General features: G+C 36.2%; 1 protein-coding gene across 4 annotated transcripts; it reads left to right on the top strand.

Moving 5' to 3' along the window:
• The first annotated feature begins 15112 nt into the window (after positions 1 to 15112).
• LOC114271699 (organelle RRM domain-containing protein 1, chloroplastic) lies at positions 15113 to 26534 on the top strand. Of its 4 annotated transcripts, XM_082911671.1 has the most exons (16): positions 15147 to 15336; positions 15549 to 15651; positions 17655 to 17737; positions 18052 to 18187; positions 18561 to 18647; positions 20695 to 20994; positions 21934 to 22060; positions 22550 to 22631; positions 22723 to 23186; positions 23798 to 23920; positions 24012 to 24133; positions 24451 to 24709; positions 24828 to 24934; positions 25072 to 25281; positions 25416 to 25653; positions 26098 to 26534. In XM_082911671.1, the coding sequence occupies exons 2-4, from the start codon at positions 15571 to 15573 to the stop codon at positions 18161 to 18163; spliced, it is 276 nt and encodes a 91-aa protein (XP_082767797.1). In that variant the 5' UTR covers positions 15147 to 15336; positions 15549 to 15570; the 3' UTR covers positions 18164 to 18187; positions 18561 to 18647; positions 20695 to 20994; positions 21934 to 22060; positions 22550 to 22631; positions 22723 to 23186; positions 23798 to 23920; positions 24012 to 24133; positions 24451 to 24709; positions 24828 to 24934; positions 25072 to 25281; positions 25416 to 25653; positions 26098 to 26534. The 4 variants fall into 4 exon arrangements, with proteins under 4 accessions (XP_082767799.1, XP_082767796.1, XP_082767798.1 ...); XM_082911670.1 differs by having other exon boundaries at positions 15142 to 15651; XM_082911673.1 differs by lacking the exon at positions 18052 to 18187 and having other exon boundaries at positions 15113 to 17737; positions 21953 to 22060; positions 25132 to 25281.
• The last annotated feature ends 1194 nt before the right edge of the window (positions 26535 to 27728 follow it).

Raw genomic sequence — 27728 nt, forward strand, 5'->3', positions numbered from 1 at the left:
TTTATAATTTTTATTTATAATTCATAAAAATTTCCCTAACCTTTACAATCAAAATAATTTTGATAAAAAAGCCTTTTATTTATAATTATTATTTTTTGTTATCTTGACTAGAGAATGCAAGAGGTGTAATGTAAATGTTCTCTAGTAAGAGGGGTTGTTTTCTCTCCTTATGATTTGACTGATAGTCTAAGAAAACTCATGAAGTGGTATTCTTGTTTGATAGTTTAAGATTTAACCATTTTTATTTATTTAGTGAGATTTTTTGTTACTCTTTTTATTTTGAAGAATTATTTTGGCTATAATTTCTTTGATGTATACACATATTGTATAATGAATATACAATAAGTAGGCCCTCTTCTACTCAGGGGCCTAATCAACCGCCTAAGTTGTCTAACCCTTGAGCCACCATTAGTTTGCAGTAGATATGGTACGATAGCGTGGCAAGTATGGACTGCAGTTGCCCAAAAGTGGTAAACAACAATACAAGCAAGCTATATTAAGCAAATAAATGATGAGCATCACAATTTTGGATGTTCTGAAATTACTCCCTTGTCTTGCAAAGCTTCAAAATATCACAAGCTCATAAAGTTAAAGAATTTTACCTACTTCATTGTCAAGGCGGACAACTCAAATACAACGAATACACAGGCATGAAGAGTATTGCTGGAAGCTAAGCCCGTTTAAGTAGTTGCTACTGCGGAGCTGCTCTGTTTTGTTCAAGTGAAGTATCCAATAAAAATTCAAGTGGAAAATGCTCTATATATACTAACAGAGATTATCTCAATAAAGGTCAATATAAAGTGCAGGTTAAGTCAATAATCAGATTTGTAATCAAACTGGAATCCAGCCGAGTGTTTTTCCGGTCTCTTTATTATAATTTCCATATGTGTTTTCCTTTCCAAGTTAGAAAAGAGGAACTGATGAAATCGCAGAGGATTATTAGATAAAGAAGTGCCGGCAATGCTCATGAGATTCTCTTACTGTGAGCTCAAAGTCACTGACTGATATAAGGAAACTTTGGCAAGGATGATATCGGTCTTTGAAGGAGCTCTCTTCTAAGCAATGGTAAAACCAAAGTTGCAGTGAAGTATCTTGTTGGCTTAGGCCATGTTAATAAGTCTTTTTCTTGGCTGAACAAGTCAAGATAATAGGCAGCACTCACGATCTGAACTTGGCGAGATTGGTGGAATATTGTGTCGAGAAATCACAGCCTTTTAGTTTATGAATGGGACTATTTGGTGCAACTTATGAGCTGTTTATAACTCTCTTTTTTTATATTGAAAGTTTGTGTAAGAGTATTTGGTGCAGCTTCTACTTATAGCTTATAAAATACAAATAACTATTTCAACCACAAAAAAAAAAAAAAAAAAAAAAAACTCATTATTGAAATGCAAGTGGAAGGTGCTATGGTATTGGAAATCCTTTGTGGATGGAAAAATTTAGACGATGTACTTGTTATCAATTCCACCAGTATCAAGAACACTAACGTTGTGTTTGGTTGGAGGATTTGAGGAGTGATTTGGAAAGGGAAAGGAAAAAGTTAGGTGAAATGTATACCTTTCACCTAGTTTCACAAACCTTTTCCCTTTCCCTTTCCAAATCCCTCCCCAAACCTCCCAACCAAACACAGCATAAAAGCTGTTGGCCACTGCTCTATGCTACTCCACCCATTGCTGTCATCTGTGCTTTGCACAAGATGTTGGGGGAAATTTTATACAATAAACCATCAATATTGCTATAAATATTTAAATCAAAAGTAAAGTAAATAAATTTTGGCTTGTCATTATGTGAGACATATAATTGCTTTTTTAAAGTTGTTACTACCTAACCACACGAACGTATTAATAGCTAATGGACAACTCCTAGATACAAATCAAATTACTATCGGTACTTATGACGTTTGCGCACATAGAAAAAGGTAAATAAATCGTTTATGATAAAAAATATATATGAAAATAATAAATAAAAAAACAAGAGAAGAAACCCAAATTAACATGTTGAAAGTTAATGTCTTATATAGAAATTGTAGTGTGTTTTTATTAGGGACACATCTCTTAGTTTTAAAAGAACACATTTATTTGCTTAAATTTGAAACTCTAAAATATTTTTGACACATGAAACTTAAAATTTTAGAAACAATTACATGAACTTTACCATTGAAATAAATTGATGATGATTAGTTTTGAATGATGCTGCTTTTTTTCCCGAAAAAAAAGAGTAAATTACACTGATCTCTCTGAGAATTAGGGAAAATACAACAAGTCTTATATTTTTAGCATATTATACTGACTTCCCTTTTAGTTTGGTGATGAATGGTAAAAAATGTATAATTATTTTATTATTTTTAATCATTAATACACTCTTATTAATTTAATTCCCCTACTTTATTTTTAGTTGTGAGTTTAATGATTTAATTTTAATTTTTATAGAATAATTTGCAATTAGAATAAATGATGGGACTAAATGGAAATTAAAGGAAAGGGAGCCCAAATCAAATTCATTCCCCAAATAGCATCATACGGCCAATCAACAAAACACAGTTACGTGGATGAAGAAACTTAATTGGATGAGTGATGCAATGTAATGTTAGGGAAAAATCTTATTGGTTGGATAATGCAAAGATGTATGAGGCAGAATTCTATTTGATGAATGAGTTCCAAAGGCAATTGAATGGCTGATGGTTGAAAGGTGCATGCAGAAATTCTATTGGCTGGATGATGCTAGAATCTATCCAAATTTACGGCCCCAGTGACCTCTATAAATACATGTCAATCTCATTGAGGAAGAGAACAATTTTTTTCGGAGAGTTCATTCATTTCAATACAGAGTGTTTTAGTTTAGTTTATGATGTTCTAATTTTCTTTGTTAAGGTTAGGGTTGAAACTCCAATGTTTTCTTTATAAATATTTTAGATTCAATTTATATAACTCGATTGAAACATAAACAAAAGGTATTTTCAATCGGAAGATAAAAATGATTATTCCATATTAATTCCAAAAAAATTAATTACTTTCACTAATTGATTACACCATAAAAATCTAGTTATTTGATTCGCAGGGAATATCGAGCTTCTATTGTGCCTTGAGTCTACAATAGAACAAGATGTTATACAGAATAAAAAACTTTTCCTAAATAAATAAATCAATCAACTGAAATAATCTGACATTGAAAACCATGATTGAATCATAAAATGTTTATAAAGAAAAAGGGACCGAAATAATGCAAATGATATAAAGATGTAATAATAAATAAAATAAAATTTGCATTTCATTGTAAAAGAGAAAACAACATCATTTTTTTTTTCTTCTATTTTTATGACTAGCGTATTGTTGACACCCACACACACACACACACACACACACAAAAAGAGTGTTATATGAACTAAAATTTTATAAGTGTCCAATATAATTATGTCAAATTTATATTATTTTCAAATATCACGAGATCTATTTATTCGCAATTGATTAAAATAGTCAAAAAGTTAAAAAAAAAAAACAAATATAAAAACTTAACCCATCATCTCTATTTTTGTACATGTCATTTTATTAAAAAAATAAAAATTTTTTTAAAAAAATCAATCCCCAAATAAATTCTTATTAAAAAAATCAAATTTGAAACAAAATTCACGTATAACACAGGTAGAAAATTAGTACAAGTAGCCAATAGGACCACCGAGGGTGGCGGCGGCATTGTGGAAAGGCGTTGGCCTTTTACACAAGTGAGTAGAGCTCGATTCTTGAGGCACAATTAAGGATCCATTTACACAAGTGACTTTACCTCATGTACTGAGGATTGATGCATTCCCTACTTACTCTAGTGGTGAATTCCTTCATTTGAGTTAGATAAATCTAACCAAAATACGGGAGCCTCAGAATTGCAATGATATCTCTAAGAAACACTTAAACAAATAAATAAAAGTAGCCAATAGGCATTATCATAGAACTGTATAGTTGGAAAAAGTTTTGTTGCCATGACTTGTTAATCGGTGGGTCAAACATTAAAGGGTAAATTATGCCTTGCACTATTGTACTTTGTATCAAATTTCACTTTGACTCTTACATATGAAATTATGATAGTCAATCTTTACATTTCTAGTCAAATCTCACTTTAGTCCCTACACATGAAATCGTGACAATCAACCCCTTGCACTTTTACTCAAATCCTACTTTGGTCCCTACACAATTGTCAATGTCCCTTTTCTGTTACTTCATTTTTAAATCTTTAACAAAATCCAGTTATGTGACAAAAATGTGACTACGAAATAAGAGTAAGAGAAGAAAATCATCTATGTTTCTACTAATACACTTTTTCTTACGTGATAAGTATTTGAGAGCTATATAATATATATATATATATATTTGTATGGTAAAAATTGTGACCAAAAAAGAAGAAAGTAGAGTTTTTGAAATTAAAAAAAATGCGACAAAGAAATTAAAGAGAAAGAAATATGAATAGACAAAAGACTGTGTTACCACAAAAAATAGAGTTTTGTGATTTTAATTTATGTAAAATCCTAGTTCATTTTCTTAATTGTTCATAATTTTCATTTTATTTTAGTCTAATACAGTCATATTTTGATGTAAATTTTGGGATAAAGTGTATATTGGTAAAAAATGTAGATAATTATCCTTTCTTACGCTCATGTCATAGTTACATTCTTATCACATGACAAGATTCTATTAAATATTTAAATAATTGATAATAGAAAGGAAAATTGACGCTTGTATAGAGATCAAAGTGAGATTTTACCAAAAGTACAGAAGGTTAACTGTCACAATTTCATGTGCAAGGATTAAAGTGGAATTTGACCAGAAGTGCAGGGGGTTGATTGTCATGATTTCATGTGTAGGAGCCAAAGTGAGATTTGATACAAAGTGTAGGAGTGCAAAGTGTAATTTGCCCAACATTAAAAAAGAATTAATAAAATTTAAATAGATTAATTTGTGGTGTGCATTTGTGCATCAGGCAAGGTGGACATATGACTACTTAGTCTGATTTTTTGTGACGTTTCGTTAAATTTTTTTATAGAAACTATACATCAGTGTAGTTTGTGAAAACAAATTCCAAATTAATGAAAAATTATATAAATATTAATAATTAAAATTATAAACTTTCTTTTTTTATGTATAATTTGTTTCCTCTAACATCACTATAGAGTAATAGTTCCAATTTTTTTAATCATTTAAAAAAAAAAGAGTATAATTTTTAATTGGATGGTAGCCTATCAGATTTAACTTAAGACTAAAGTCTCGTTTGTCAACTATAGGCTGTGTTTGGTGGCGTTTTTGTAACGGCCCAAAATAACCCAACACAAATTAGGTACATTAACCAACATCCATTAAAGAATAATAGTAATTCTCCAACCTTTACATCATTAATCAATAAGGTTTGTGCAAAAGTCCCACATGTGAATTATACATTCAATGATATAGAAATACATGAATCTATAGCATGCAGAACATCAAATCCCAAAATAAATAAAATGCCCTTGAAGACTTACATATTCCAAGGCTTAAGCTCGGTTACACAAAAATGGTCTCTCGGACCCATACATGAATAGCCCTTGGCTTGCAAAAATTACAATCACAACAAAAGAGCCTTATACTCTCAAAACATACTTCCACGCCCTAGTTTGGCGGGTTCACTACATCTTTTCCAGCACCAAAGTCCCATAGGGGTGAGCATAAAGCCCAGTAGAGAAATCTTAACGAAGTATATACGTTTATGCAAGAATTCCCAATATGAAATGCACATGCCATGCTACGCCCCAAAAAAAGAGTTCGTTTACATCTCTTTGAAAATCACCATGTACAACGATAACTTGAAATTCTCTACAATTCAGAAATTTATTGTTTAATTCATTGGGGCGATAAATACAACTCAGGTAATCCCTGAGTTGGTGTCTACAAGTAGGCATAACTAGCACTACCAAAAACCCACTTTACCGGTTGCTAACCAGAAGGGAAGTGGTACCTCCTCCGCGCGTGTTTTCGGTCTTTTACCCCGAACACTCAGGCCAACTTAATCAATTCAATCTACACTTCATATCCGGATTTACCAACGTATTTATCCCAAGACATTACAATAGTTCTCATTTCTCAATAATTCTTTCTCAAAGCAAGTTTCAAATCCCAATTCAATAATTATAACTAGCTATATATTGAAATGTCAATGCCACAACTATCCATGCAATGCAACAATTAACCATGCCATGTAGTGATTACCCATGCGACGTATCATCCAAACAATAACATAATTTCCCCACAATTGTTCCATTTGCGATCACAATTTCCACTTCCGTTTTCCAATACATTTAACATGTATAATTCATGAACTTTACCTCTATCCAAGTGTTGCGACATTTCCACATCTCATAAGGTCTCAACATTTTGTCATTTCAAGATTCATATACATATCTACATATACAATAGATTCCAAGGAAACTTACTAATTTCGCATATACTAAGAAATTTGACATTTTACATCTAATGTCATGAAATCTCCATTTGAACATTCATTTAACACAAGTAGAATCATAATTTCTCAACATCCAACAAACCCCCCAAATTTCTAGGTTTTTCACCGAAACAATGCATTTCTCAATTTCTTAGTAAAATCTCACCAAAAACATGATTTTTATGACAATGAGCTTCAATTATTCAAGAAAATCTTTCAAAGAAACAAAAGATGGATTTCTTTTGCAAAACCATTAACTTCTTGAGTTAAAAACCAAAACCTTTTTATAATGTCTTTAAGAAAGCTCCAAAATCACATTAACCTTGCATAGACATGTATACATAACTCAAAGAAGTTACTACCTCAAGTTTTGAAGAAGAAAATGAGATGAAACCCTTGAAATCAATAGTGCCAAAACCCAATCTCCACTATACACAATGTAGCTCTTGAGGAGCTCTTCAACTTTGATGAAGGAACTTGGGTTGAAGATGCAATGGATACAAGGGGATCAAGAGTTTGAAGAGTTTTGGGCTATGAAATGTAGAGAGAAGGGAGAGTAATGTGTTTTTAGTGAGAGAGTGGTATAGGAAAAGTGACACACACAACCCAAAAAGAGAAGAAAAATAGAGCTTTACAGACTCATGCCCATCTGCACGTGCGACACTTGCCCCCACATGTGCGGCTTTGATCCCCGCACGTGCGGCACCTTCCCGTACTTCCCCTCCGCACCTGCATATAATGTAGTGTGCAATGTTCAAGAGCCCACACTTCCCCACACGTGCGGCCTCATCCCTGGCACGTGCGGCCCTGGTCCTTCAGCCCAGAATTTTTTTCTGGTTCGATTCCAGACACTCCAGACTCGACCGAGCACCCTTTTAAACGAGTGACACTCAAACTCGGAATAAACAAGGACCGAAATTTGAGAAAAAGCTTTTGAACACAACAAACCCAAAGAGGACAATAAGTGAAGTGACGTATACGAAACTGGTCATCACAACCTCCCCACCATAGGAAATTTTGTCCTCGAAATTTAAATAAACTAACCACACAAATGGGTTCTAGCAATCATGACTGTGCCATCATAATTTCAAATCACAAAATCGATCTTCAACCAACATTTACCATCATCATCATCGTCGTCATTATTTCCAAACGACAACTGCTTATAATAGGCATCCGAAATGAAGCTTTCTACCAAAATATCATTCCACCACAACCTCATGCTTAGATTAACAATACATATAACAACATGTGATTAACAATTTTAACACTTTTTCCTTCAACAATAGGGAATATTACAATTTAAAACAACTAAGCATTCCCAAACAAATCTGGATACTTGGAGCAGACCTCCGCTTCCCGTTCCTAAGTTGCCACCTCAACCCCATCTTGCCTCCACAACACATTTAATAACGGTACAATTTTGCCCCATAGCACTTGCTCCCGGGTGTTTAGTATTTGAACCGGTCGCTCTTCGTAAGAGGCATCATCATCTACCTCCAAATCAACCCAATCAAGCACGTGAGAAGGGTCGGGTTCATACTTCCTAAGCATAGACATATGGAACACATTGTGAACCCTCGAAAGTTGTGGTGGTAAAGCCAGCTGATACGGCACCTCCCCAATTCTCTCCAATATCTTGAAAGGCCCAATAAACCTCGGAGACAACTTACCACTCTTACCGAATCTCATCAAACGCTGCCTAGGTGAGATCTTAAGGAAAACATGGTCACCCACTTCGAAAGACAAAGGTCGTCTCCTTTTATCGGCATAACTTTTCTATCGGTTTTGAGCCGTAGCTAACCTCTTTTCAATGAGAGAAACTTTCACGGTTGTCTTCCTAACAATTTCTGGACCCAACAATGGTGCATCCCCCACCTCGGCCCAACAAACCGGTGATCTACAAGGTCGGCTATACAAGGCCTCAAATGGTGACATCTCGATGCTAGCTTGATAACTATTGTTATAGGCACATTCAATCAACGGCAAATGTCTTTCCCAAGGCCTCTTGAAATCAAGGACACAAGCTCTAAGCATGTCCTCCAAAATTTGAATGGTACGCTCCGACTGCCCATCGGTTTGAGGGTGGTAAGTGGTGCTAAAGGTCAACTTAATTTCCAATGCCTCTTAAAGGCTTTGCCACAACCAGATAGTAAAATGAGGATCTCTATCTAATACTATGGTTACAGGAACTCTGTGAAGTCGAACTATCTCTTTAATGTACAATTTTGCCAAGTGCTTAATTGAGTCGCTGGTACGCATCAGAATGAAATGTGTAGACTTAGTCAACCTATCAACAATCACCCAAATCGCATCATTGCCTCACTGTGTTCTAGGAAGCCCAACTACAAAATCCATGGTAACGTGTTCCCATTTTCACTCGGCTATCGGTAAGGGTTGTAACAAACCCGCTAGGCTTTGGTGTTCAGCCTTCACTTGTTGACAAGTAAGGCACTTTGACACAAAGGAAGCGACATCCTGCTTCATACCCCTCCACCAAAACTGACGGCTAAGATCATCATACATTTTGGTGCTTCCCGGATGTACCGCAAGGCGTGAGTGATGGAACTCCTGAAGCGCTTCCTCTCTACAAGATTCTCGTACAAACAAACGGTCTAGGAATCGTACACTCAGATTTGAGTGGATGTTCAAACCCTTCTCTTCCTTCCCGTTAGAGATTCTATCACGAATTGACTTTACTTCACGGTCTTCTTGTTGTGCCTTTATAACTTTACTAATTAAGGTAGGTTGAGCACTCAAGGTAAACAAAGTTACACCCTCATCGGGCTCACCCAAGTGCAATTCAAACTTGCTGATGTCACCCAACATAACCGATTCCTGAATAGCCACACTCACCAAACTACTCACGGATTTCCGACTTAAGGCGTTGGCCACTACGTTGGCCTTTCCCGGATGATAGTGTAACTTAAAGTCATAATCCTCCAAAAATTCCATCCACCTCCGTTGGCATAAATTCAAGTCTTTTTTAGAAAATAAATATTTTAGACTCTTATGATCGGAGAAAACCTCAAAATTCTCACCATACAAATAATGCTTCCAAATTTTCAAGGCAAACACTACTGCTGCTAACTTCAAGTCGTGGGTGGGGTAATTCTTCTCATGAGTTTTCAATTGTCATGAACCGTAAGCTACAACCTTTCCCCGTTGCATCAAGACACAACCAAGCCCATCCCGAGACGCATCACAATACACAGTGTAACCCAAACCTCTTTTCGAAATTATCAACATCGGTGCGGTAGTCAGTCTAACCTTAAGCTGTTGGAAAGACTTTTAACAAGCCTCACTCCACACAAACTTGACCCCTTTTCTAGTCAATCTAGTCAAAGGCGCGGCTAGTCTAGAAAAGTCCCTTACAAAACATCGATAATACCCTACCAATCCCAAGAAACTCCGAATCTCAAAAATATTTTTGGGTTGTTCCCAATCCTGCATGGCGTTTATTTTTGAAGAATATACAGATACTTCCTCTCTTGACACTACATGACCCAAAAACTTCACTTCAGTGAGCCAAAACTCGCATTTCTCAAATTTGGCATACAACTGGTGCTCTCTAAGCAAGTCAAGTACTACCCTCAAATGAGTCTCATGCTCTTCCTCGGAAGTTGAATAAATTAAGATGCTGCCCACAAAGACAACCACAAAATGATCCAAGTATTCTCTAAAAATTCGGTTCATCAAATCCATAAAGGAAGCCGGTGCATTAGTCAACCCAAAAGGTATTACAAGGAATTCATAGTGGTTATAACGCGTACGAAAGACCGTTTTCTGGATGTCCTCCTCCCGAACCCTCAACTGATGGAATCTTGACCTCAAATCTATCTTTGAAAAGCAACAAGACCCTTTAAGTTGGTCAAACAAATCATCTATTCTGGGTAAAGGATACTTGTTCTTAACGGTAAACCGGTTCAGTTTACGGTAATCAATACACAACCGCAACGACCCATCCTTCTTCTTCGCAAAGAAAGCCGACGCTCCCCAAGGCGATGTACTAGGGCGAATGAAACCCTTGTCTAAAAGCTCTTGGAGTTGAATCTTCAACTCATGCAACTCCACAGATGCAAATCTATAAGGCGCCATAGAAATTGGTGTCGTTCTAGGCACTCACTCAATCTCCTGGTGGGGTGGCAAACTAGTAAGATCCTCGGGAAATTCGTCCGGGTATTCACAAACTACCCTTGGCAACTCAACACGAGTCTCATCACTCTCACTATCCAAGAGAGTAGCAAGAAGGCCACTAAGCTCGTTTCTACTATGAGGGTCAAAAACTGGCGACAAGACCTTATCAACCCTATCCCCCAGAAAGTAAAAACAATCACCACTTGAGGTGTACACTGTGACCCTCTGGCAAAAACAATCAGTCACTGCTTGATATGAAGATAAATAATCCATAACTAGAATAACATCAAAACTCAACATGTCTAGCAACACAAAAGCAAACGGGAGTCGACGCCTGGTAACCTCTATCTCACAACCATGACACCCCCCATCTAAGGCAACTGTACCCCCAACTGGTGACTCTACTCTGAGCGGAGATGCTAACCGTGCCACCTCTAATCCCAATACAGACGCAAATGCAATAGATATGAATGAATGAGACGCACTCGTATCTTTCAACACATTAGCCAAAGAATTACACACAACAAAAATACCTCTCACAATCGAGGATCCTAGCAATTGCTCTGGTGCGGTAACAGCATATACGCGCTCCTGTGGCCTCTAGTCAACCTACTTATCTCTCGGAGCATAGGCCTGCTGCACTGACTAAGCCGAAGCGGCTCCCTGATTAGCTCGCAAAGTCTGGACTGAGTGATCCTGTTAGTGGCTCTGAGTCAGCCTCGACCCTGATGCCAGATGCACCTCCCAACTGCGGGCAAGCTCTCTTTATGTGCCCTGGCTGACTGCACTGATATCAAGTAGGCCCCTACCCCCTACTTTGAGATTGACTTTAACATCGGTTAGGTGGTGGTGGTGGCAACATCTGTTGTCCTCCTCCCTTCTGTGGACATGCAAAGGCCTTGTGACCTAGTTGGCCACACTTGAAACAAGAAAAACCACTTTGCGCACTCTTCCCCGGGCCTGCACTAGGCAAGGGAAAGGTAGATCTAGACTGCTGCGGTTGGGACTAGGATGAAAATGTGTTCTTTCTCTTTTTGTTTGGCCTATAGTCCCCTTGCGACCCTTGACCCCTCGACCTTGACCCTCGAATTCTCTCCTCCTTGGCCTCTACGGTAATCTCTACGTGTGCCATCGCTTCCACAAGTCGATCATAATTCCGGATCATGTTCCCGGCAACCTTGAACAAGATTTTTGTTCTTAGTTTCTTCTCAAACTCAATGCAACGACGCTTTTCCATTGCCACTAACTCCGGTGCAAACCGGGACAAACTAGAGAAGGCTGCTTCAAACTTGGCCACGGAAATATTGAGTTGCTTAAGGTCCTGAAATTCCTGCCTCAACCTCTCCCTAGCAGTGGGAGGTAGGTACTTGTCTTGGAAAACCACCACAAATGCTTCCCATGTTGGTTCTATTCGGCCCTTGGCGTATTTCCACCATTAGCCTGCATTCCCTTTGAGGTAGTAACTCACAAGAGTCACTCTAAGCTCACTGCCTTCGATGTGAAGCATCTCAAATGTCTTCACTGTCTGTTCGAGCCACTTATCTGCTTTCTTAGGCTCGGGGCCACCATGGAACTCATCCGGCTTGGCCCGCAAAAACTCCCTAGTGAGAAAGCTCGCCCTCGTCTCTACGACATTCTCTCTAGCTTGATTCTCTACCCTCAGTATACTCATCGATACCCTCAAGGCCCCTGCCATTTCTCAGGCTAGGGTTCCCCATTGTGGCTTGACCCATTTCCCTTGGAATTTCTGCTTGCCCCACTTGCTCGGCCATATTAGCTTGGCCTAACCCCTCATCTTGTACCGGAACCTCATGAACCGACACTCCATGCACCCCCCTGCGAGCTCTACCACACCTTCCACCTCTACCACCACGGGTTTGACCCCTTCCTAACATCCTACTTAAGGAACAAGATAAACAATTTAGCACATAATTCCAAATGTGCTCGCAACTTGCCTCACAAGTTTGACTACAACAATTCCATATATGTTCTACCACACAAACAATTCAATTCCACTTCACATTAGCACTTAGTTACGTAAGCATATACGGATTATTCTTTTGTGATGAGATTCATCTCGTGAAAAACCAAGAATTCTTAATAGAACGAGTATTGATCAAATATCCTTCTAATGAGACCTCAAGGAATTTAATAGGCGCATATAACATCCCAAAAGTCCAATCTCATACCCATATAGTCACATAAACATGTTATCACATAATCACAAAATCCGAAACATCACCTAATCATGTGAAATGAACCCACCGTGGTATAACAACCACTCCCCGTGAGCCCCAAGTATTCAAACCCGATAACTCTGATACCAAGTTGTAACGCCTTAAAATCACCCAACACAAATTAGGTACATCAACCAACATCCATTAAAGAATAATAGCAATTCTCCAACCTTTACATCATTAATCAATAAGGTTTGTACGGAAGTCTCACATGCGAATTATACATTCAATGATATAGAAATACATGAATCTATAGCATGTAGAACATCAAATCCCAAAATAAATAAAATGCCCTTGAAGGCTTACATATTCCAAGACTTAAGCCTGGTTACACAAAAATGGTCTTTCGGACCCACACATGAATAGCCCTTGGCTTGCAAAAATTTTAATCACAACAAAAGAGCCTTATACTCTCAAAACATACTCCCACGCCCTAGTTTGGCGGGTTCACCACATCTTTTCCTGCACTAAAGTCCCATAGGGGTGAGCATAAAGCCCAGTAGAGAAATCTTAACAAAGTATATACGTTTATGCAAGAATTCCCAATATGAAATGCACATGCCATGCTACGCCCCAAAAAAAGAGTTCGTTTACATCTTTTTGAAAACCACCATGCACAACGCTAACTTGAAATTCTTTACAATTTAGAAATTTGCTGTTTAATTCATTGGGGCGGTAAATACAACTTAGGTAATCCCTGGGTTGGTATCTGCAAGTAGGCATAACTAGCACTATCAAAAACCTACTTTACCGGTTGCTAACCGGAAAGGAAGTAGTACCTCCTCCGCGTGTGTTTTCGGTCTTTCACCCCGGACACTCAGGCCAATTTAATCAATTCCATCTACACCTCCTATCCGGATTTACTAACATATTTATCCCAAGACATTACAATAGTTCTCATTTCTCAATAATTCTTTCTCAATGCAAGTTTCAAATCCCAATTCAATAATTATAACTAGCTATATATTGAAATGTCAATGCCACAGTTATCCATGCAATGCAACAATTAACCATGCCATGTAGTGATTACCCATGCGATGTATCATGCAACCATTAAAATAATTTCCCCACAATTGTTCCATTTGCGATCACAATTTCCACTTTCTTTTTCCAATACATTTAACACGGATAATTCATGAACTTTTACCTCTATCCAAGTGTTGCAACATTTCCACATCTCATAAGGTCTCAACATTTTGTCATTTCAAGATTCATATACATATCTACATATACAATAGATTCCAAGGAAATTTACTAATTTCGCATATACTAAGAAATTTGACATTTTACATCTAATGTCATGAAATCTCCATTTGAACATTCATTTAACACAAGTAGAATCATAATTTCTCAACATCCAACAAACCCCCCAAATTTCTAGGTTTTTCACCGAAACAATGCATTTCTCAATTTCTTGGTAAAATCTCACCAAAAACATGATTTTTATGACAATGAGCTTCAATTATTCAAGAAAATCTTTCAATGAAACAAAAGATGGATTTCTTTTGCAAAACCATTAACTTCTTGCGCTAAAAACCAAAACCTTTTTATAATGTCTTTAAGAATGCTCCAAAATCACATTAACCTTGCATAGACATGTATATATAACTCAAAGAAGTTACTACACTACAAGAAATTGCACTTTTGGCAACTACTTTTGGCGACGATGTCAATTTTTCGTAGCGAAAAGTATATTTTTTGCGACACAGTGATGAATTTCGTTGGTAAAAGTATACCTTTACCGACACAATTTACTATCGTTGCTAAAAAAGCATAACATTCTTTAAGCACGAAAATTATTTGTTGGCACCAAAATTTCAAAAGTTTTAGCTACAAGGCTTATTTTTTACCAACACAATGAGCGTTGCTATTAGTGTATTTACTTTTGGTGACGACAAGTTGGCGTGGGCAAAGAGTTAAACATTTAGCGACGATAACACTATTCGTCGGTAAAAGTTTTACTAGTGAAACAGGTGATTTATTGATTTGTGTTTTTATTATAACTTTTGAAAGAGTTTTAAATATTCTAGTTATTGAATTGTAAAATTAAAGTGATCATTGAATTAGATCACAAAATGAACCCATCAAGGCTAAACATACTCTTAAGTTGACATGGCTAATTTGAGTTAATTTAAACTTTTCTAAAAAATGTGGTTAGATTATCAATTTCAATATGTTTGATTTTATTTTCATAAACTAGTTTAATTTTTTTTCTCCTAAAAAACTAAAAAAAATTAATTTTCTTTTTATTATTTTTATATAATTTCATCTTTTATGTCATACACTACAATAAAATTGATTTTTTACGAAACCGCATGGGCGACCTACAAGCCACTGATTGTGGGTTCTAATCATAAGTAACATAGAAGAAACAGAGGGAGAAGAAAGGCAGTGAATTGGTTGGAAGGGGAAAGGGTTCTTCAAACCGTTGTTCTTCAAAGTTCTACTATCAATTGAATCGGTGGAGATTGAGAGGCAAACACGGTAGTCCCGAAGCCCTTTGGAGGTAGATTTTTCTGTTTCTAGCCAAACTCTGTTCAGATTTTTCTATCACCATTTGTTCTATTTCATGTATATGTTTAGTGATTTTGGGGACTTTAATTGAAAAATAAAAATAAAAATTTTGAGAAGTTAAGTTTTAAATTGAGAATTTTGGGTTTTTATTTGGGGGGTTTTGATTGAAAAATTAAGGTTTCGTTGTCATTGCCAATTTTTCAGGTAATTTTGATTTTTACTTCTAATGGTTCCTATTTTACTTTCACCATTCTCTCTTTATTCAAGATTTGTGCTAGGTTTTTGCTGGAAAGAAAATTCGTATGAGGTGATTCTCTTCCTTGTCTTTGTGTGACGTTTGCATATGTTTGTATGTATCTAAATATTAACATATACCAAAATCGTGACTCTCCATATCAAGATGATTTGTGTTATGTGTACGATGATTACTTCTCTGTTTCTCTTTGTTGTTTTTGGCTGGGTATGTTTGTGAATCTATGTTTTCTTAGGTATCTCTATGTATCTCTATTTCATTTCTACTGTCTAGCAGAGAAGAAAACTATATATATGTTATTTATGCCTCCTAGGTGCTTGATAAAATGCCACTAAGAATGGCTGGCTCTTCCTATGCTTTTATGTTGTTTTCTTGTGGGTGTTATTTTAATACATATCTATCTATATCTCTATAGTATTATTACAAGTGAACACCTCACTTAATTTCTATGAATTCCTTTCTCTCCTTGCGTCGAGTGTCAATTTCTCTATGCAAAAGGAAAAAAATAGTAGTTATACGAGGGCTATGAATTGGTGGGGTTTAGAGCTATGAATTGTACCTTTTTTTAGTGCTTTTTGTGTGTGGTCTAGGGGTAGTTGACCTGTGGGAGTGGAATTAATGGGCCATTTAGACTTAAGATGTGATAGCATCAATTGTTCATGTATGGCTGGCTTCAGCTCTGTTTTGTTTCTCCTTGAGTAACATGGACTTCTTTATTTCATAAATAGCAAAAAACAAAATGAATAGTTATTAAATTAGATGCCATTATCTGAATGACTCATAATTTTGAAATGGAAAGATGAAAACATTATTAAAAAATCTAAATAGTTGTACATAACTGATAATGTTTCTACCTTCATTTTCTATGCTAGTGAAATGGGCCATTTGGCCTCCACAGGATACTCACTATCAATGGGCGGGTGCAATCCTCTGGATCTTGTGTATAGATATATATATAAAGAAAATGGCTATATTTGAAGCTTATCATGTTATATATGAGAAATCACCAAGGAGATGAAAAGTTTGGTGAAATAAAAATGTGAATAAATCACAAAATATAATGCTTATTCAGCAAACATAAGCTTGATATGTTCTGTTTTGTGGATTTGCAGAGTTCTTGCCCAAGTTGCATACTTTGGTTCTCACTAACAATCAACTAACGAATTTGGTTGAGATTGATCCTCTTGCATCACTCCCTAAGCTGCAGTTTCTTAGTCTTCTTGATAATAATATCACAAAGAAGCCAAATTACCACTTATATGTCATCCATAAGCTGAAATCATTGCGCTTGCTAGACTGTCAGTATGTTGTTGTCATTTACTTGTTAGTTTTGATTAACTTTCTTAGGCATGTTAAGGCTTAATTTTTTGAAACCAAGCCTCTGTTTGTTATGTGACATGATTGACTTTCAACTGTAACAATGTTCCTATTCTTGAATTTTGCAAATGAGAAATTGTTATCCTTCTGCCTTTTCAAAAAGCATTGGGTTGAAGGTTTGGAGCCTAACCTTAGGGGGGGGAGAAAGGAGAAAAAGTGAAAGCAGGTGCAGAAGTTTTGCATATCATGTTATTTTTTGGTTAAATGCTCCTTGACTTCAGTGGGTTCTATTAAAAATACACATCGATAGGAATATGCTAATATCTAATTTGTTGTATATGAATTTAAGTCTAAAATTTTTCTTTTTTCTCCCTTATAGGAATGTTATTAACTACAAACTAATTACTTTGTATTTTCTAATATTTATTGGAATTTTTCTTCTAAAAGATTTGGATTTACATGCTGTTTTACCTAACTGATACTAAATTGACATGCTGTTTTGGAGTGTGGCCTTGAGGTTGGTGATATTGTTGTCTATTGCTGTGGATTGGCCTCGAGTTCTCTGGGCTTATAAGGAGGCTGCCCCGTTGCTGGGTGGGCTCTGAGTTATCACTTTTAGTTGCTGCTAAATGGGGCAAGGATCATGACATGGCAGCAGGTTCAATATTGCATTAGGAATAGGAGCTGAGCTATGCATATGTCAGTTTGTTTAATTAGATGTATTCTTCATATGGAAGCAGTGTTCACTGGAATCTGTGTCAATGGCTGAGGGTGGTCTGGGCATGGTTGCTGCTGTGATGGTCTCTGGTGTGCTATGTTGTTGGTAAGTTTGCTACTGTTTTTTGGGTGTTTTAATTCTTGGCTGCTCAGCTATGCTCAGGTAGTGGCCTGTTTGTGCTACTCTATTATACTTTTTATGTCATAAATTCCTCAAAACTCTCGTCAAAATACACCATTGACATAACTAGAGTATCTTGTGAAATTCATATTTTATTTGTTCCTCAATATTTACTCTCTAGACACATCCCATTTTATTGGTACTTCACTTCAGCACTTCCCCGCTCGTTGCTTGCGTCATATCCTCTCTTTTTGGTAAGTCTAGAAACTGATATAAAAAGCTGTTTCTTGCCTTGCCAGGCATCTCATTCTCGTGTATATGCTAGTTGTTCAGTCACAGTGTGATGAGATATGCTTGCTGCTTGGATTGGATGTCTACGTTTTTCAGATTCTTCTCTATTGTCATGGTTAACAACTCTGGAGTGCAGTGTAGTGGGTATTATATCTTACTAGAAAAGTGGTCCCGAGAAATGTTTTTTCTTTTGAGCTCAGTAAAGTACTGATGGTCATTTCGCCTGCTAATCATATTACATGTTTTATAAGCATAAGAACTTATTTAAAAATCTTTAATGTTAAATGCTTCTCTGAGTTGGTTTTTGTTTGCATAAATAGCTAGCGAGGCTTTTCTTTTTCTTAAACTATTCATGTTTTAGTGTAATAATAGTTTGCAGATCTTTTGATGTAGTGACATTTAGTTAAAATTCTATACAGCATACATGTTGCTTAGAATTTGGATCTCTTTGAAATTGTCCAACTTGAGTTAAAGTACATTTCCCCCTTTCTAACTTGATGTAACATATTTGTTGCAGATTGGGGTTTTTCTTGATAGGAGGGTTTTGTTCTACATTCTTCCAATTTTCTCATTTGTTTTACTTTACTCCAATCTTCCACATAAGGTACTGCTTATGAAACTTGAAATTCAATTTACTTAAGGTCAACTTTTTGCACAAATTCTATCATAGTTGTCAGTGCTGCAGTAGATCCGCTTTATTATTAGTTTTGTTCCATTGTTTATCAGCGGCAATTGCAGCTAGCAGAATGTACATCTCTTTTCTTTTGTTTAATTAATACCTCAATTAATTTATAGGAATACAGAGTTATTTTTATCTTCTTGTAGTTGTTTTAAATGATATATTGAAGAGTAGTTTTATATTTGACCAATAGAGGACGATTGAAAGAACAACTGCAAAATGTGCCAAATTCCTCTTTGCTTTCTAAAAGCATGTTAGACTTTCAATTTACTATTTGGGCGCATAGCACTAAGTGTTGCTTTCTTAAAACTGGGCTCTTAAAACTGTTTTCTGTGGTTATAATTACTTATTTTTTATACTTAGATATGATAATGGGCTTTTAATGAAGCAAAGAGACATATTTCACTGGTAACTATGTTACCTTCCTAGATGGTGTTGTATGATGCTCTTAATTATGCAATGTGTGAGGCTTATCAGTAGGATGCTACAATAATATGGTAACCCGGATTAATAAATTTTTCAAGCTAAAGATACTACTATTACCCCCAACATTTTGCAAGCTTACTAGTCATCCTGGTCTTAAGCTCTGTAGTTAGTATCTTCAACCCTAAGCAACTGTTTCGGGTCAGTGTTGTCCTGAATCAATTAGTAAATTACCCATGGCTCCTATTTTGCTTCCAGTGGAAACATTTTCCAGATAATATGATGATTTGCTAGGATAATAAGAAGCCTGAATACATGTATACACCATGCGGCTGTGATACAATATGTACGCATTAACAGGGAAATTTTAAATAAAAAAAACATGGACATGGGAAAAAATAAATAGATATCAAAATAATAATAAGGAAAATGATATACAAGTTCACTTTTTAGATGCACTTTCTAGACTCAGTAATGTGTCAAGCAGATGATTGGTTGATAATTAGAGAATATTTAAATATCAACTAATCATCTTCTTGACACGTCACTCCTCATATTTATTTTAAAAACCTCTATTTTAAAACAAATTGGAAGTTTTAAGCTTTTGGATTCTCAAATTTAAAAAGCTAAAGGAAGAGGGATTAATATGTTTAAATTTACATTATTTTTATATTTATTTTAAAAAGCTCTATTCCAAAACAAATTGGAAGTTTTAGGCGTTTGAATTCCTAAAATTAAAAAAGCCCCTTGCTAGTGGGTGGCACACCACCAAAATGATCTTCCGGTATGACTAGATAAATTACATGTGTCACGTCTAAGGGAGATGTGTGCTGCCAATGTTTGAAGTGTGTTTGGTTTTAAAAGATTTGAAAAATGATAGGATGTGTGTCCAGCATTGGTGGGTGGTTGTTTCTCATAACCCCCATTGTCAAGGTCTCAGAACTTGGTAGAGGAGAAAGAAAGAAAATTAGTTTTGCATTAATCTCTTAATCAATTACAAGACCGAATGTTTCTTAAGTAGAGAGATGCACTAAACACATTAGGAAAGAACAAAATAGGAAACTCTTAAAAGGAAATTCTAATGCTCTAATGCTAAATATACAATACGTTCACAGTGTTGGGGCATGTCCAAAGAGTGTTGGTGTCTAACACGTACCACCATACGCACAGGGCACCTTTTTAAAAGCATTTGTGCTTCCTAGTTGGTATGTTTATGCTAATTCTTTGGTTGTGGTATTGCCCCTAAGTTCGTTATTGAGTATTGCCCCTAAACTTGTATTGTTTAACATGATTGCGTGTGGGGGCATTATGATATCTGGATATGAAACTTTGACCCAAAGTTTGCTTTATGGTGGTGGTTGTTTTCTATTCCCTCACATGTGTGTGGCCCCCTTCTTTTTGGATGCATGTTCTAGTTTGATTCTTTCTTGTTATACGAGTTTGATGTATTTAATGGGATGGGTTGCTCTTTTCACCCCATTTGGTGAATAGAATTACTAATGAACAATTTAGATGTTGAGTTTCAACTCCCTGAATGTTTGTTTAACAGGTTGATTATGGCGAATGTTTCTGAGTTTACAACAATCCAAATATCACCGTGCACTTCAATACAAAGACTCTGGATATTGTTAGCAATACGACAGGGCAAATGTCTGGCATTTTGGTTAGAAAAGTTGACACTAGGGACGAGTCTGTTCTTGAGGCAAAAGGCTTATTCTATGGGATAGGTCATTCACCAAATAGCCAATTTTTGGAAGGCCAAATTGAACTTGACAGCTAAGGTTATGTATTGGTGGAGGGTACTGCAAAAACTTCTATTGAAGGTGTATTTGCTGCCGGAGATGTACAGGTAACTATGTCAAATGTTACTTGATTATTTCCTGCTTCTGTTTGTTATTTTATGGAACTCTCCAGGTTCATTACATGCCCCAAAATGTGCTGCTTTGGCATTTCAAAATGGATTAATTACTCATTTGGGAAATGAAACTCCATCAGTAAGGTGTAGGATAGATTAGGTTTGGCTGCTGCAGGACACTTTCACCAAATGCATATATATCTGGTGGAAGAGATGTATACAATTTTAGTGCAATCCTAGTGCACAAATATTTCCATGATACTGTATTTCCTTTCTTAGATGAACAGTTATGGAATGAGTGAAGTATACATGGAGGACTCAATATGTTAAAAGAGTCTTAGAGAAAATAACTTTGATAACTATTCGTGCTTTGAAGGATCAATTTATGCCGAGTCATATTGCTGAATCTGCACTAACATTAACGGGGTATGTTTAGATTTATCTAAGACACGCTAAGAAATTCAGGAGTGTTTGAGGATAAATATAGAAGATTTAAGGGGTTTATGGGATAAAATTTTCTGTTTTGTATATTTTTGGGCTTCATCGGCCCCCTCTTTCAAGGAGACTTCCTTATTTTTTATTGTTAGATATTGGAAAGCTGTGTGTGATATGTAATCTTTCAGTTTTTTATCTTGCTTTTAGCTTGTGCTTGGTGGACTTCTTGGCCACTTGTTCTCTGTTGAACTTCCTTTAATACATTCTCTTTGTTATTGATTAAAAGGTAATTATTTCTAATTTAGTATTAAAAGAAGTATTACAGAGAACAAATGGGCAAGATAGATTTATTTATGTTTTATTAAATTTTAGTAGTTAAGGGTAATTTGGTTAATTTTAAATTATGAACTGTTAGGGAATGGGCCCAACATGTATATGATGATCTTACAGATTTGTATTAGTCATTGAACTTGTAATTTTTTGAGACTTGTATTTCAGTTTCCCGGTCTTCATATAGGATCATGAAAGGAGGCAAGCCATAACTGCAGCAGGTTTAGGATGCATTGCTGCTTTATCAATTGAGAGATATCTTGCGAGCAATAATCTCCTTGTTGAATTTCACCAGGTATTTTTAATCCTGATTGCATTCCATTTCATCTGTTCAACTTCCCTCTTCAATCTATATCTGTGATTAATTTTGTGGTGGATTCTTGTGAGGTTAAAAGAGAATTAGGGTAGTATGTGGTGCGTTGTGTGAAAACTTAGACAAGACCAATGTGCGTAATGATGGATCCAGCAGTTGAGGCTGTTAGATGGTTCCAACTGCCCTGGTCCTTGAACTAGTCAAGTTTGGTGGTTGCATAACTCTGAAAACTATTGAAACCCTTTTTATTCTCTCTTTCTACCTACTTTATTTTTTTTGAGGTATTTGAAGACAGTTGGAACCTCTAGTTAGATTGATGACCCATTTAACATGTTCATGGTTTCGCTTGACCAGGTGGTGTTTTTCACCCCTTATACAAAGCTTTATTGAGGGGCTAAATCTCTCCTTTTTGTTTTATCACTTTACAAAAACACAGCTCCCAGAACCTTACTATCATACCCGTTATTATAGGTAAAAGAATCTGCAAGATTACATCAAGTAATGCAGACGATTCTCACTATAGGATATGCATTGAACCAAGGCACTGCTTGAGGTATTATTCTGTGAGATTGAAGTATGTTATGATCTGTAATATTTTGTTTGGTGGAAAGCTTTTGGCATTGATGTCCTCATTTGTATTTCAGGATCTGCCATAGGATTCAAATTGGACAGCCTACTTAAGTTGTCTGATGCTCGTGCAAGGAACAATAAAATGACATTGATGCATTAGCGACCTCAGGAACTTGATTTATGCCCAGGAGTAGGCATACAATGTTTTCTGTAAAAGAGAAAAATTTAGAAATATGCTTGAAAGGAAAAATGCTGACTCTTCTTTTTGTAAAGGAATTGTTGGATCTTCATAGATGTACATAATTCTAGTTTCATGACAAAACTAGTGTATGTTTGTTGGCAGTGATGCTGAGATATAAAATAAAGGGGATTTGCCAATACTGAAATTTTAATCTTAGTGGAAAATTCAGCAGTAAATTTGGTTTGATTTTCTTTTGTTAAAATCTGCAAGTTCTTGCTTAGTTAAGTATACCGACACATTTATCTTGCAGGGAAGAAGTGCAGATTCATTGTCTCAGTATTTTGGGGATCCAGCCAGGTGCCCTTTTGAACAAGATTTGGTTTTATTTTCCACATTTATGTACTTAATTTTCTGTTGCTGTCAAGTAAGGAAGTTCACTACATTTCTTTTCTATTTGATCTGCCACATTGATTATGTTAGAGATGTATCTGTATGTAGGTTAGATTAGATGATGGAAGTGAAAATGCTTACATTTCAAGGTAGCCCTCAACATGATCCTGCTCACATTATAGTAACATAATGTAAATAACGAAAGGATTTTTAAAGTGACCATAGTGTATAGCAGAACAGCCAATAGTAGACACAGAAGAGAGTTAGAAGAGAGGAAGTATCACCAGCCTCAATAAATCTCCATGTTTTTTGTCCTCTGCTTCAATGGCTCTGTCCAATATACCTCCAACTGTGTGACTGGTAATGCAGAAACAGCAGATTATAGCATTTAGTATGTCTAAAACTGTACTCTATGATTGTTAATCTACAAGGACAATACAGTAAGATTAATTTCCAAATGTGTGATGTATATTCATGGAATTTGAAGAGACCGTGTTCAGTGAATAAAGTAAGATTGCAGTATCATGATTGTCAAGTTATATTTGCAATTTCAAACTAAACTGGGAAAAAAATTACAGATAAAAACCTTTTATCTTCATCAAATGGCTCGCTAAGGTGCATTAAGGACTGTTTTATACATACAATTTACAACTAAGGAACACAGACTGAGTAGGGAAAGAGTTCGGCTCTGCTTCATGAATGTAAGTTACAGAAGTATGCTAAAGAACCAACAAACCTTTCAGCTGTAATAAAATTGGATATGATCTATTAATTACAAATCTTTAAATGCAGGTTTTGGAGTTGGGGATGAATTTTCGTACTGCAGATGATATGAGTGCAATACTTGCTGGAAGAGAATGGGTTGCGGAATGTGGGTGAAGTTTCACCTGTCAGGCATGCATCTTGAAGGGAAGGTAACAACTAGTATATTCTTATTTTTGGACTAGACTGTGTATGCATGCTATATTTTGTCATTTGTATTATATGTTCATAGCCTATAATGAATTTGAATATTATATGAACGTTGAAAACTGTAAAGGTTGAATATTATTGGATTGTTATTTGTGATTTTATTGGGTATAGAAAAGTCTTAATGGTCAAAGAGCCAAAATTCTCTATTTCTGAGTCTTTTTTCTAGTAGAATTAGGAGAAATCTAGTATGCTGTAGATACATATGTAATCTTTCTATCCTATAAATTAAAGCTGACATTGTGAAATTGTATTTGTGTAGTTTTGGTTAACACTTGCAAAAGAGTAGTTGTACATATATTCAAATGCTTTCAAATGCAATGCACTCATCTCAACTTCTAAGTGAAAGACAATGGACTATTTCAGTATCTGTTGAATGCCCAAATTCTCTATTTCTCTTCAAGATGACATCAATTGTTGCCCGGACATAAGTTCTTACCTTGCATCATGAATGACAGATATGTCATATTCCACCACTGATACTTGTTTAAGGAAGGAAAATTTTGGCCAGATAGCCGAAGGTATGTTTCATATATTTTTTCCTTGGTTCATGAAAAAAAGAAAAAGAAAGTGTCATGTCTACCTATTTGTTCCAGTACATGCTTCAAGTTTGCTAATTCTATCTAGTTGCACTGACAGTTAAGCTTGTTATGGATGAAAAGGTGAAGAGGTCAAAGGGGTATGCTTCTATTCAGTACACTAGTCAAGACGATGCCCTGCTAGCTCTAGAAAGCATGGATCATAAGGTAATAGGCGTATATTTGGTTGACATATTTCCACAATAATGCTAACTTTATCATCATATAATAAAATACTAATTTATGGTCTTGCTTCTGTAGACTAACACATTGTTTTCAAATAAAATTTGCTTATTGATGGTTAGGGATGGCTTTAAAATGGGAATGTTGCTGCAATAAAGGTTCTTTCACCTGAATCAAAACAGGGAGTGAAGGAGTTCTTGACAGAGATTAGAGTGATTTTAGATATAGAGCACAAAATTTAGTCAAGCTCTATGGCTGTTGCGTGGATGAAGATCATAGAATTCTGGTCTACAACTACCTTGAGAATAACAGCCTTGCGCAAACACTTATTGGTAATTTAATCTATCCGTTCTTAGTTTGGTACTCTTACACTTGTTGGATTGGCATAAAAACACAAATTTGGCACCTCAATTTACGAACTTTAGCTTTAAAGCATCATCATCATTATCATGACCTTGGCTTTCAGGTGGAAGTTACAGTAGCATCCAGTTTAGTTGGCGAACACGAACTAGAATTTGCGTTGGGATTGCACGGGGACTTGCCATTCTTCATGAGGAAGTGCGACCACATATCGTTCATCGAGATATCAAAACTAGCAATATTCTCCTCGACAAAGACTTGACACCCAAAATTTCAGATTTTGGTCTACCAAAACTTATCCCAGCCAACATGACTCATGTCAGTACCCGTGTGGCAGGAACGATGTAAGTTCTAACAATAATGCATCATTTTTTTAATCCATCTAATCATAAGAGTTCATTTTCATTACGTTCTTAGAGAAATTACTAAAAACATACATTGCATTTGTACTCGAGCTAGTGACTTGCACAAGATGGGTTATTGGTTTGATATCAAATAATCCCCAGTCATGCACATGTTGTCTACAAAGAAATGGCAACTTAATCAGTCGTCTTTAAATCATGCTACTTTTTTGTTGTTGAATTGTCTACATAGTAGATAGTTATTTTTTGTTGATTTTGTTGATGAAGGAGATTCATTGGTGGAATCTTTTGGGTAGAATTATGGATGGCAATTAAATCCGTACGTAATGGAAACCCACCCTGCCTCGCTATTATTAGAGAGGATTTCCCCAAATTCCCCCCCTCCCCCCCCCAATGATTAACTATTTTTCTTCTCTCATTTTTCAGAGCACTAGTGGCTGATGGTTGTTGGTTGTTGGTCTGCTGCTGCTGTTGCCGCCAGTGTGCTGTTGTAGAATTTTGCTGGGCTGCTGCTGCTGCAGCTGCAATGTTGCTGTGAAGCAGGCTGCTACTAGATGCTGGTCTGCTACAAATTTGGGTGGTTGTTAGTTTCATGTTTTCATTTTGTTATCTGCTGTTTTTACTATGGGTTCACAATTTGGATGTATTTGAGTATTTTAGTGAGTTTATCCTTTCAGGTTTTATACACCGCTTCCAAAAGCATATTTTTCAACAGTATTTTTTTTGTCTACACATCAACTTTAGGTGATTTAATATCAATGTTATTAGTTTGTAATAGTAGTACCTGAGGGATGCCTCTTGTAAATATGTAAATCTTATAAAAAAATATAAATGATTTTCAATTTTTTTTGCCGCTACAAAAATTATTGTTGTCAAAAAGTAAAGCTTTCTCGACAAACAACTTGTCGGTAAATGTGTAGCCAAAAGTTTATTTTTGCCCACTCATATTGTGTTGCTAAAAGTGTATTTTTTGCTAAAAAAGTATAGCTTTATCGGCAACCAAATCGTTGGCAAATGGCAACATTTACCGACGTAAATGTGCCGCTAAAAGTTTATTTTTGCCTACTCATACTGTGCTGGTAGAAATGTATTTTTTGCCAAAACTAATTTGTCATTGCCAAAAGTAAAGTTTTAGCGACAAACAAATCGCTGGCAAATGGCAACATTTACCGACGTAAATGTGTCGCCAAAAGTTTACTTTTGCAGACGCATATGTTGTTGCTAAAAGTATATTTTTGCCCATGCAAATTTGTGTCGCGAAAAGTGTCACAATCATCATATTTGAATGACTTTTACCGACGCAAGGTAAATTGCCGACGATGGATGAAGGCTTTTACCGACGACTGTGTTTGTCACTAAAGGCATTACTTTTACCAATGCAATGATAATTTCGTCGGCAAAAACTTTTGCTGACTCACTTTTGCCTACGGGTTGCCAACGTAGCCTTGTGTGTCAGCAAAACTCTTTGCTAACGAATTTTCCCTTTTAGCAACATATTTTGTTGCGTTGCGAAAAATGTAATTTCTTGTAGTGCTACCTCATGTTTTGAAGAAGAAAATGAGATGAAACCCTTGAAATCAATGGTGCCAAAACCCAATCTCCACCGTACACAATCTAGCTCTTGAGGTGTTCTTCAACTTTGATGAAGGAACTTGGGTTGAAGATGCAATGGATCTAAGGGGATCAAGAGTTTGAAGAGTTTTGGGGTATGAAATGTAGAGAGAAGGGAGAGTAGTGTGTTTTTAGTGAGAGAGTGATATAGGAAAAGTGACACACATAGCCCAAAAAGAGAAGAAAAACAGAGCTTTACGGACTTAGGCCCGTCCGCACGTACGGCTCTGACCCCCACACGTGTGGCACCTTATCGCATTCCCCCTCCGTACCTGCATATAATGCAGTGTGTAATGTTCAAATGCCTGCACTTCCCCGCATGTGCAGCCTCATCCCCCGTACGTGCGGCCCTCTCTCACACGTGCGGCCCAAGGCCCTGCATGTGCAGCCTTGGTCCTCTTGCTCAGAATTTTTTTCTGGTTCGATTCCAGACACTCCATACTCGA

Source organism: Camellia sinensis, unplaced genomic scaffold (assembly GCF_055761805.1).
Source record: "Camellia sinensis isolate YWXY unplaced genomic scaffold, ASM5576180v1 Unanchor12, whole genome shotgun sequence".
Lineage (NCBI taxonomy): Eukaryota > Viridiplantae > Streptophyta > Magnoliopsida > Ericales > Theaceae > Camellia > Camellia sinensis.